Source organism: Carcharodon carcharias, chromosome 13, assembly GCF_017639515.1.
Source record: "Carcharodon carcharias isolate sCarCar2 chromosome 13, sCarCar2.pri, whole genome shotgun sequence".
Classification (NCBI taxonomy): Eukaryota; Metazoa; Chordata; class Chondrichthyes; order Lamniformes; family Lamnidae; genus Carcharodon; species Carcharodon carcharias.
In genome coordinates, this window is record NC_054479.1 from 56,097,326 (window position 1) to 56,110,062 (window position 12,737).

General features: G+C 44.4%; 1 protein-coding gene across 2 annotated transcripts in view; it reads left to right on the top strand.

Annotated features, from left to right (window-relative positions):
- Positions 1–12,737, top strand: part of LOC121286234 (peptidyl-prolyl cis-trans isomerase FKBP8-like) — a 45,954-nt gene that overhangs the window by 25,777 nt on the left and 7,440 nt on the right. The window contains exon 7 of one of the 2 annotated variants that reach the window (XM_041203261.1): positions 10,916–11,014. The exons of the other annotated variant lie outside the window; for it this stretch is intronic. Coding sequence (XP_041059195.1) covers positions 10,916–10,993 — 78 coding nt within the window. The 3' untranslated portion in view covers positions 10,994–11,014. The remainder of the gene's footprint in view (positions 1–10,915; positions 11,015–12,737) is intronic. 2 annotated transcript variants of the gene reach the window in all.

The following is a 12,737-nucleotide window of genomic DNA, read 5'->3' on the forward strand; positions in this document are numbered from 1 at the left end:
ATGGGGGGTGGGTGGGAGGAACGAGGGGGGGCAGTGGATGTGAGGGGAGCACTTGGAAGCACTTGACAAAAGTGAGCATTCTTCCACAGCTGAGACTTTTCAGCTGCAGCTCCATTGACATGCTTGGAGTCAGGCCTCTGAAACTTTTTTGTCCATTCAGTCAACACGAAAGCATGAAAGTTCATCCCTCAGGCACAGACTGCAAATTAATATGCGTTTTAGGTGCCCTAAATTGCAGAGCAATTGGCCAACTGGGCAAGTTATACAATCCCTTTGTTAAAGGTGGCCATGGTGTAGTCACTGTGGGGGCGCTTATAGCCCCTTGCAATGTCTTTATTAAGCTGTAGTTCTGCATCCATTATGGTTCAAGCTAACCGCGCAGTCTTGCGCCTCCCTCAAGATAAAAGGGCAGCAGGGCCTGCTGCACAGGCAGCTGAAGATCCACAGCGAGCCGTCGCTCATAGGTGCCTTGATAGATCCAGGGTCTATGGACAGCGCCTGTCATTCCTGCAGGTGACTGAGAACCAGTGTCGCCAAAGACTGCGCATGTCTAGGGAACTGGTCGGTAACATATGCTATCTGCTGCAGGATTTGGTGCCATGGGGACATGGAGGGCATCCACTGCCATTGGCCATGAAAGTGAACACAGCGCTGAAACACACCAGTAGTTCCTTTCAAGGCTCCACAGGTGACTTGTGCGGGATCTCGCAAGCCTCCACACACAAGCATCCAGGAGGTCATGGACACTATCTTCGCGACGGGACAGAATTTTGTGCATTTCGCCCCGGATCAGGAAAGCCAGGAAGCAAGAGTGGTGGGATTTGCACAGATCTCAGGTTTTTCACAGGTGCAGGGTGCCATTGACTCCACTCACATGGCGCTTAGATCTCCATGGCAACAAGCAGTCAACAATGTCAACTGCAAGGGATTCACTCATTGAATGTTCAGCTGGTGTGCGACCACCACAAACACATCCTGCAGGTCTGTGCACGATTCCCAGGGAGCGTCCATGACTATTACATCCTCAGCAGGTCTCAGATGCCTGACATCTTCCCATGTCCACAGAGGTTGCAGGGTTGGCTCCTTGGGGACAAGGGCTACCAACTGAGCATGTGGCTGCTGACGCCCGTGTGGCATCCTCAGACTGAGGAGAATGATGGTACAATGAGGCTCATGCCGCGATCAAACTTTGGTGGAGCAAACAATTGGGCATTTTGAAAGTGAGGTTCTGATGCCTCGACAGGTCCAGTGGAGCACTGCAATACAGTCCCCAGAGGGTATCGTGCATTATCGTCACTTGCTATGCGCTGCACAACCTGGTGCTGCTAACTGGGGGAGGACCTGGTTGAGGAGGAGATGGAGGAGCTGCATGTATCCTCTGATGAGGAGCATGTCGAAGGGGGTGACGATGATGAGGTCCTCGAAGGTGAAGATGCCAGTGATGAGACTATTGCATTGGCCAGACGAGGCAGGCGCATTCAGGATGCCCCTCATACCCGCAAGATTCGTGGAGGATGATGACGAGGTGCAGTGAGGACAGTCCTGACATCCTCACCTGGAACATTTGACTCCTGTATGGCTAATGGCAGCACGCATACCCTCAGTGCTCAGGCTCATGTCATGTAGACACAGTCGATGCCCTAATAGTCGCTAGATTCTAGGAGCATGATGATAACATGCAGTGAGGACAGTTCACAGACCTTCATAGTGCCTTTGTGAATGTCTGACTCCTGTTAGGCTGAGGGCAACTCATTTGCGCTTGGTGATCAGGGTCATATGGAGACGCAGCCGTGAAACTTTAAATGCACCTGATCCTTTGTCAGCCTTCAGCATCTGACCCCTTCAGGAGCACAGCGTCATTGATCACAGATGCTGAAGAGATGGGGGGGCGGGGGGCAACCCCACCTTATAAGTGCTGAGAACACACAGATGAAATGTCCAAACTCTGACGCCTGCCCACAACATTCTAGCAGCAATGACAAGCACCAACAAGATGCAGGCATCACTAGTGTGTCCGGTGAATGTGAAGCCAGACCATCACTTTTTGGTCTGAAGGTTACATACAGCACAGGAAAGAGGCCCTGGACTGAGACACCTGCCTTTATCTTGTGCAGGAACCAAGGTTTCACATCTGAGTCACACGAACACTGCTTATAACAAGGAGCCATCGGCAAGGAGACATTCTTGGGAGGTTATTTACAATAGTGAACATTAAGTACAAATGATTAACACCTATATCCAGGCTGTGCCACTACATCTTCTTAACCTTCCTAACCCTGATGCTATGTCTTGGTGCTCACCTGATATCCACAGCAGATGTGGAGGCAGCTTGCTGACTGCTACGCCCTGTCTGTGATGACCTTCACGGGCGTCCTCTGCAGGGCTCTAGCCTGCTTTCAGGGTCCTGCTGTGTGACAGTGGCACCCTCCTTGGCCTGTGGAGCTGCAGCTACTGGGGTCACAGGAAGAAGGGATTCAGATGGGCTGGACACTCCAGGAGTCACCTGGATGGATAGCCCCAGGATGTGCCCCTGCTGATACTCCTCCCTATGCGTGCCCGAGGGCCCCTGGCTGACTCCTTGAAGAGGAGGGGAAGCTGGTGTGAGATTGATCTGCCCCACACCCCTCTTACATTGACACTGCTGGAGGCTAACTATGATATCAGCGATGGAGTTCAGCCTGCGCAGCCACGCTGACTGATGTCCTGGATCAAGGTCTCCATGACAGCTGCCATCCTACCAGTGTTGACCTTGATGTATTGGCATACCGGCGCTATCACCTCAGACTGAAGGTGAACAGACTCCTCCATTGTGCCTTGCAATCCGAGGAGTGCAGTTGACACCCCTTCTGAATGTTTCTGAGCTTGCCTTTGCAGCTCCAGCACCTGAGGTATGGCAGAGTCCAGACTCTAACTCAGATTTCAGGCCTCCAGCAATCTTCTGAGTGCCAGAAACCTGGAAAGTCCCTGCCTCCGCTTGCTGTGGATCAGAGTGCAATGTGTTCGCCACATTGTGACGCTGAGGCTACTCTAGAACTAGGCCCCACCGAGGTGTGTGTCTCTGTGTTGGTGTAGGCTTTGGTGAGCGCTGTGGCAGGCCTTCAATTAGATTGTCATCAGATTCTTCTTCCATGGTGTTCTCCAGGCTGGAGTCGAGGACCTGGCTCATGGGCCCCTCAGCTACTTCTCAGATGTGCCTGTGAAAGCAAGGAGAGATAATTAATGCATGGCAGGGGATTGCGGAACAGGAGAACTAACAGCAGAGTTGTCTGATGGATTATTGCATTATTGGATCCTCACTTGGTTGAGCACCATCGACCTCACCATCAGCACAAGAATGGTCCAGATTGTTGTGGGCCAGCTAGATGACTCTATTCTCAAAGTCTCTGAGGACCTTGATGTTGGGCATTCCTCCAGTAGTATGCGATTACTCCCTTTTGTTGTGTGCCTGCTTGTCCTGCATGAATACAGATGTAGACAGCGCAAGCAGGATGCCTGCCAGGCCAGATGAGAAGAATGCCTGGCATGTGTGGGTGCTGAGTGGTGCCATGGACAGGATGAGGACATGATCTGCAGGGCAGGTGAAGGTGTATGTGAGAGAATGAATGGTGATGTCCCTTGAACTGGCAGTGAGTGAATGATAATGCGTGATGGGTTTCTGAGTGTAAGAGTTGATAGTGATGAGTAGAGTGACTTACCCTGGTGGAACAGAGGAGATCATTCATCCTCTTTGGGCACTCATTGGCTCTCCTCTTTTGCAGGGCATTGGCACTGACCACCACTGCCATTGTCTCCCGTGCTGAATTGGTGACCTTGCTTGCTGGTCTTCACCTAGAACAGGGGTAGAGGACTTACCTGTGGGCCTCCACAGGACCAGTAGGCGCCCGAGAGAAGTGTCGCTAAATTTGGGGCCAGCAAGTTTCCTCCCATTGGCAGCCATGACTTTGCAGCAGTTTCCAATCTCTTTAGAGAGCGCTAGCTCCAGAGGTAGGCGAATCAGAGGTCGCCCTGCCAGGGATCCGGCGTGTTTCCCAGGAATGCATTATTAATGAGGTGGGACACATCGGGAATGGAAGAATATGGCATAAAACCTGCCACTGCGGCAAGCGGGTAAAATATCCTTTTCCCCCGCCTGCATCTGCACTTTGTGGAAATCTGGGACAATTCTGTCCTTAGATTATTTATTTATTCTCCATCTAATTTTCTCTTGATACCAAACATCATAGCATGTTATGGTGCATAAACAGGTCTTTTGTCCCATCAGGACCACATCAGTTTTTTCCACATGTCAGCCCAGCCTAATTCCTACTTGATCCCCATACCTTATTTGTTCTTTTTCCAATAACTATCTAATTACCCTGGTAGTCCTATGATCTCAATATTCATCTCCTCCGTGAAAAGTGAGGCTAAGTCATAGGCCGATATTTTGTTGTGATAATAACAGTGACACGATTACTGCTCACTGTTATTGCAGGGCAAATTTAACTTCTGGCATCAGCACATGTGCCGTTAAACACAGAAATCCAGAAATTGCCTTCAGAGATACCCTGCTCTTCCACAGAGAATGCTGTTGCAGTCCTCACCAATGGATTCGGCACTGAAAGCACTGTAATGCTGTGAACTTAGGACACTTATTCATTTGTTTCATAATAAAGTAGGCTAAGAAAGCTAGGGCTAGAGTATTCAGAAATAAGTGGGTTTTTAAAAGCATAAGAAGTGACAATTACTGTTAAACAACCTATTTGGTCTTAAAAAACATCTTATTACTTCAGAAGAAAATTGGTTTTGCAAATTTAAAGAAAAAATTAAAATGAGGTCTTTTTTTACTTATTCTGTCTATCCTTTTTATCTCCTTTCATCCCATCTGTATGCCCCAATCTTTATTTTGCTTACTGTACCTGATTTAAATGTAACTTACATTTCCTGCTTTTTACTTGCTGATTTGCAGTCTGTATGCCTCAATGAGGATACTTCTTATCTCTTAACATTTCTAATCTCTATTTTGCAGCTTTCCTACATTCTTCATATTTGGCCTGGCTTTCATTTTTCTATTTGCCATGTAGGTGCTTCTTTTATACATCATGCCAATACAAGATGCTAATGTAGAAAAGCAAAGTACTGCAAAACTAGGGAAGATTTAATAGATATGTTTCAAATTATTAAGTGTTTTGACAAAAGTAAATAAAGAGAAATAATTTCCAATGGCAGGAGGGACAGTAAGCAGGGGACACAGATTTAGAATAATTGGCAAAGGAGCTAGAGGGTAAGTAAGGAGGAATTTTCTTTCACAGTGAGTTGTGATCTATAATGCACTGCCCGGTGGAGTGGTGGAAGCAGATTCAAAAGTAACTTCCAAAAGCAAATTGAATATCTATCTGAAAAGAAAAAAATTGCAGGGCTTTTGGGGGGAGAGCAGGGGAGTGGAGCTGACTGATTAGCTCTTTCAAAGTACTGGCATTGAACAATAGGCTAATTGGCTTCCTTCTGTGTTGTATCATTCTTTGATTGGCAAAATTCAATTTGCAAAATTAATTGCTTAACACTGGTGTTTCCTTGGTGCATTTTCTACATTGGTGCTAAATAAATGCAAGTTGCTGTTATCTCTTATCTCACTCATCGATATAAGCAGTCAAAAAGATCTGATGTTGCATTGGATCTAATGTTGAATTAGATTAAAAAATTCAATCTGAATCAGTGTTAGAGAGAAAAACTGATCGAATCATGCAAAAATGAAATGGCCTCCATAGCAATGAAAACATAGCTACAGCCAATAATGAATTGGGAAGCTGATAATGTTATAGAGGCACTTGAGGACTTCAAACAAAAGTGCAGGCTGATATTCAATAACTTTCTAAAAGATACTAGGGAAGAGAAAAGGGCCAGCTTTTGTAGGCAGGAGCTAGAGAGTTAAATTGTTTAATAGCTGTTAGATGAGCAAGAACCACAGTAAAAGCCCAGTCAAATTTTTTGGAAAATTTAGCACACAATGCCAGCTGAAGTCAAATCATTAGATCCACCAATATGAATTTCAAAGCCTGAGGTAGGAACTAGGTAAGCCTGCTGGCATTTTCTTGGCAAGATTGAAAAATGCAGCCAGGAAATGTAAATTCAAGGAAACAGATAAAAGGCTCATTTGGGGCTCTGTGCACCCTGAAGTACAAAAAGAATAGATTGGAAAGGACAAGCTCATAATATTGCAGTTTGAAAACACTGCCAAAGCATATGAAGCCACGAGTAGACAGATTAAAACAATGACTACCCAAATGGCTAGCCTATAGTTAAGTCAAGAGAAAAGCAGCAGAGTTCATGGATTGAAACAGCAACAAAAGAATGCAGATCAGACAGAGACAAAAACGTGCAGGAGCCCTGGACAACCACATGAGTTCACGGACAGAAGGAAATGTCTCACACGTGAATCAAACTGCAGAGCTTACGGAAAGCTCAATCACTGGGAAAAAACATGCAGAACAAAGAAAGAAGATGGTAAGGGAGTTATCAGAGACAGAGCAATAGGGCGAACGAGAAGGAAAAGAAACATCCATACCCTGGAAGATGATGAGTTTGAGAACACAAAAGGCATAGGAATCATACAACTGCATGAAATGGCTGGATACGACAGTTCCCAGAGGAAAGAAATTAACACACCCATTCAGATCAGGAAGAGGGTGGGAAATAAACCATAAATCTGAAGCTTGATACCAAAGAAAAGAATAAAATCAAAAATACCTGGAAAAACTCAGGAGGTCTGACAGCATCTGCGGGGAGGGATACAGTTGACGTTTCGAGTCCGTATGATCCTTCATCAGAACTAAGACATATAGAAATGAGATGAAATATAAGCTGGTAGAAGGGGGTGGGACAGGAGAGCTAGATAGGGGACTAGTGATAGGTGGAGGCCAAGAAGAGACTGCCAAAAATGTCATAGACAAAAGGACAAAGGGGTGTTGACGGTGGTGATATTATCTAAAAGATGTGCTAATGGGGACATTAAGGGAACAAGCGAGTGGCAGATGGCCCTAGTGTGTGTGTGGGATGGGGGGAAGGGATCGAAATGGGCTAAAAGGTGGAGATGAAACAATAGATTGAAATAAATTTAAAAATAGGAGGAAAAAAAAAATAGTTGTACAAAAAATTATAAATTATTGGAAAAGGAGGGAACGGAAAGGGGGTGGGGATGGAAAAGAGAGTTCATGATCTGAAATTGTTGAACTCAATGTAAGTCCAGAAGACTGTAAAGTGCCTAGTCGGAAGATGAGGTGCTGTTCCTCCAGCTTGTGTTAAGCTTCACTGGAACATTGCAGCAGGCCAAGGACGGACATGTGGGCATGAGAGCAGGGTGGTGTGTTGAAATGGCAAGCAACAGGGAGGTCTGGGTCATGCTTGCAGACAGACCAAAGGTGTTCTGCAAAGTGGTCACCCAGTCTGCGTTTGGTCTCTTCAATGTAGAGGAGACCGCATTGGGAACAGCGAATGCAGTAGACTAAATTGAGGGAAGTGCAAGTGAAATGCTGCTTCACTTGAAAGGAGTGTTTGGACCCTTGGACGGCGAGGAGGGGAGAAGTAAAGGGGCAGGTATTGCACCTTCTGCAGTTGCATGGGAAAGTGCCATCGAAGGGGGTTGAGGTGTAGGGGGTGATGGAGGGGTGGACCAGGGTGTCCCGGAGGGAACGATCCCTGCGGAAAGCCGCCAGGGGTGGTGGGGGGGGGGGGGTGGTGAAGGGAAGATGTGTTTGTCAGTGGCATCATGCTGGAGTTGGCATCCTTTGCATAATTAATGAGGCTCCAAGCGCAGAATTGGGCACGAGTTCCTGCCATTCCGGTTGGCGGGGTGGGCCCTGCCAAAACTCCCGCCACCGCACTTAGTATCATTTATGGAAAATTCCACCTGTTAGTTCTATGTCACTGAAACAGATGGTTCTGCCATCCAGGGGTTGTGCAGTTGTGAAGAGCTGCAGTAAACTATGAGGCAAATCTCAGTAAACCATGCGATGAAGCAGATGGCACTGAGGGTTGAAGATAGCAAACCCATTGAAAAGCACCTTCAGGTCAGGAGCGAGGAAGATCTGCTAAATAGTTATCCAAGGTACCTTAGTTTTAAAGTAAGCCAGGGTATGTTTCAGCAGAAAACAGATGAGACACACAGAGGATGTAAAAGAGCAGGCAGCATAGCTGATGATATCCAGATCTATGGTGTACATGGAACAGATCATGACTACCATCTACATGAAGCCAAGGAGAGAACCAGGAAAGTTAGGATCAAGCTTAACACAGACAAATGCATTGTGAAGGCTGCAGAATGCCAGTTTTTCGGAATGGTGTACAGGGTCAAGACAAGTCCTGAAAAGGTCACAGCCATTGCTGAGATGGAAGCTCCAAGACAAGAAAGAGTTGCAAAGTTTCCTTGACTTGATCCATGAATTCAATCACACCTTACATGTCAGAACGCACAGCAAACTTATGAGAGCTGATGAAAGAAGTTGTTGATTATCAGTAGTCAGAATCATACAAGGGGAGTTTCAACAAACTCAAAGTAGTATGCAAGGAGAGAAGTCTGTCATACCAAGACAGAAACTGATACTGTGCAAGGTGATGCTTCTATGAAAGGACTCGAAGCAGTCCTAGGAGGAAAAACTGATAACGTTCACATCTAAAGCTCTAACATCGGCTGAGACCAGATATGCCAACGTAGAAAAAGAGGTTTTGGCAGTCGTGTAGAGATATGGGAGAAAGTTTATAGTGGAGATTGATCATCTTCCACTAGACCAGATCTAAGGGAAAAATCTGTGTAGAGCACCAGCAAAACTACAGAGGTTGCTCTTGAGGCTTCAGTGTTACAAGTTCACTCTGAAATACAAGCCAGGAAGAGAAATGGTGCTATTAGATGCCCATAACAGTTCTCACTAAAGCAGGAACATAAGATCTAGGAATAAAGCTCCATCACCTAGTGAACATACCACCACCAAAACCGAGCCAAATTAGAGATGAGACCAACAAATATGAAGACTTACAGATGCTCTCTCAGCAGGTGATCCAGCGATCGCCGGGTAAGATGCAGCATACACAGCCAGCAATATCATAGATGACATCGCACTAGAAGATGGTGCTGTGCAGCGGATCCAGAATAGCACCCAGAAACCCAAAGTGATGCAGAAAGAATTTCTCCAGAAGATACATGAAGACCACATAAGAAATAGGAGAAGTAGGCCATTCGGCCTCCTCAAGCTTGCTCTGCCATTCAATAAGATCATGGCTGATCTGAAAGTGGCCTTAACTCCACTTTCCTGCCCGACCTCATAAACCTTAACTCCTTTGTCGATTGAAAATCTAACTCAGCCTTGAATATATTTAATGACCCAGTATCCAATGCTTATTGGGGAAGAGAATTCCAAAGACTAACGACCTTCTGAGAGCAGAAATTCCTCCTGATCAACTTAAATGGAGACCCCTTATTTTGAAACTGTGGCTCCTAGTTCTAGATTCCTCACAAGGGGAAACATCCTCTCAGGGTCTACCCTGTCAAGCCCCTCAGAATCTTTTATGTTTCAATAAGATTACCTCTCATTCTTCTAGCTCCAATGATGCCCAACCTGCTTCATATTGCCTCCATCCTCTAGTAAGACAAACCCTTCATCCCAGGAATCAGCCTAGTGAACCTTCTCTGAACTGCTTCCAAAGAGAGTATGTCCCTTCCTAAGGTGACCATAACTGTACACAATATTCTAAGTGTAGCCTCGTCAAAGCCAGTTGTAGCAAGACTTCCCTACTTTTATACTTCATCCATCTTGCAATGAAGGCTAACATTCCATTTGCCTTCTTAATTATCTGCTGCAATTAATTGCTATCAATTATTTGCATGCTAACTTTTTGTGATTCATGCACAAGGGCACCCTGAACCCTTGTGCTGCACCATCCTGCAGTCTCTCCCCATTTACATAATATTCTGCCTTTCCATTCTTCCTGCCAAAGTGGACAACCTCACATTTTCCCATAATATACTCCATATGCCAAATTTTTGCCCATTCACTTAAGCTATCTGCTGAGGGGTGCTGAGCAGTGGATGGCATCAGCGAAAGTCTAGTGAGAGTCATCACCCTCATGAGGCAAGTGAAAATGCATAACATATGGGAAGTTACACATCAACCTAATCTGTTTCAATGATCAGTAATGAACTCATTTCCAATGTTATATTATTTGTAAAGAGCTAGGAACTAAATGTTATGCAAATGTATATCTGGGGTGCCACATTTACTGCTGTACTGTAGTCAGGTGCCAAGAAATGGTATATCAGTCCACCAGCCACATGGAGAACTGCAAGAAATGCACTTGGAGAAACTCCAGCATTTTGAGTCTAAAATTGTGATTACTTCAAACTTCTGGGAACCAGAAGACATAACATCCATAATTGATTTGCTATATCTCCCAGAAGATTATGTGGTGATGCTCTTTAAAGGATTGCACAAGAAAAATGTGTCGATGATGTGAAACACATGCCCAATTAATCCATAACTAAAACAAAAATAAAAATAAAAATACCTGGAAAAACTCAGCAGATCTGACAGCATCTGTGGAGAGGAACACAACCAATGCTTCGAGTCCGCATGACAGAACTGTTGAAGAGTCATGTGGACTTGAAGCGTTGGCTGTGTTCTTCTCCACAGATACTGTCAGACCTGCTGAGTTTTTCCAGGTATTTTTATTTTTGTTTTTGCTTTTGCTTTGGATTTGCAGCATCCGCAGTTTTTTTGCTTTTAACCCAATTAACCCATGTTGAGCAATTGTATACTGTTGGATTTTTCATGATAACACAGACTGTATGATGAGTGTGACAATGTTGTATTTCAGTGATTGTAGAAGGAATTAGGCAATAGTTAATATTTAACAGAGGCTATTCTAAGGAGTTTGTTTCTTACTGCGACAGGTTGAAGATAGTAAGGTTGAAAACACAAAGAATCATTCTGAAATACAGGAAAAGCCAGAAGAATGCCAAGAGATTTAAACCTTTCAGAGACTGATTTAGGTACGTCTGATTGATTGAACTATGCTGATTGTTAGAGTGCTCATAAAGAACGTGTTATTTAATTAATATAACCTATTTTGCAGGAATGGTTAATCTACGTTCTCAGGCCTGAGCCCCAGTTGAAATATAAAATTACAATGAGGCGACTGGAGCACACACTAAAATAAGGATTAGCTGACAAATTCTCAAGTCATAATACCCACAGCTAATGACAGAAATGTATTGTTATTTCCTTTAACAAGTCTAGAGTTTAATTTAGGATGCTGGATTTGGTTCACTTGGGATACCCTACATTAAACCAGCCTGAATAATAACTTGAATTGATAAAGTATTTCACCAGCAGCCTGAGTAAAGTGCAGTATTGGTCAAAAATCATTTAACCTTAGGCTCACCAGAGATGAAGACAAAGTTGCTCTCTAAGAGTAATTCCACCATCCCAAACACTCAAAGGGCGATGTACTCAAGGGGGCAGAGCGATGACTACAACACTCTACCCCCAGTTCTCCAATCTATGCTCCCATTAAGTGGGAACTTGAAAGCATTATTTTTCACTCTATATTATTTTCTTAACTTTATATACATTAGCAGCATCATGATCAGAGTAATCATCACACTATAGTTTCTGAATTACAACAGTGCAATATTAGCTGAGTTTGACTTTGTATGACAAAACTCATTCATCAGCAGATTCATAGCCTTAGCTGGTTTCAGCTTAATATAACATAACTCAGTTCAAAATGTGCAGCCTTTGTAGCTGTATTACGGCATACTGATAGTAACCGTACATTCTCAATTTATATCTATGGTATTGATAGAATGGCTTATGACTTCCTTGCTTCAAAAGTGGTTGGGTTAAAGTTGAATGTTCTGCAGTGGCAATCTGATCTCATTTCTTTATGGTAGACTGGTTATGGCACCTCACAATTTTGCTGACACTTTGTTCTATATTACAATGGTGGCTACATTTCAAAAGTAACTACTTGTATGAGGTGCTTTGGAACATTGTGCAGTCTTGAAAAATGCTATCAGAACGCAAGTTCTTTCTTTCCTTCCTCACCTTGGTTGCACCATCTATGAATCTTTCACAATTGTCAGATGTTTGCAGCTCATCAGACAGCTTCTCCTGCTTCTTCTAGCAATGTAATTGACCACGAGTAAAAATGAAGTCAATAGGAATCAGGAAGAAAACACTCTACCAGCTGGAGTCATCATTAGAACAAAGGAAGAATGCAGTGGTTGTGGGAAGACAATTATCTCAGCCACAGGACATCACTGCAGAGTTCCTCAGTGCAGTCTCCTAGAACCATCTTCAACTGCTTCAATGATCTTCCCTAATTATAAGGTCAAACGTGAGGGTGTTCGCTAATGGTTGCACAGTGTTAAGTTCCATTCGCAACTCCTCAGATAATGAAGCAGTTTGTGTCTGCATGCAGCAAGACCTGAACAATATTAAGAATCAGGCTGATAAGCAACAAATAACTTTTGCATCACACAAATGCTTGCCAATCATCCATCAGCAACAAAGGAGAGTCTAACCACTCTCCTTGACATTCAACAACATTACTGTTGCTGAATACCCCACCATCAACACCCTGGGCAGTCAGAAAGTTAATTGGACCAGTCACATAATTAATGTAGCTACATGAGCAAGATAGGGGTTGGGTATTCAGCAGTGAGTAACTCGCATCCTAACTCCCCAAAGCCTTTCCACCATTTACAAAGC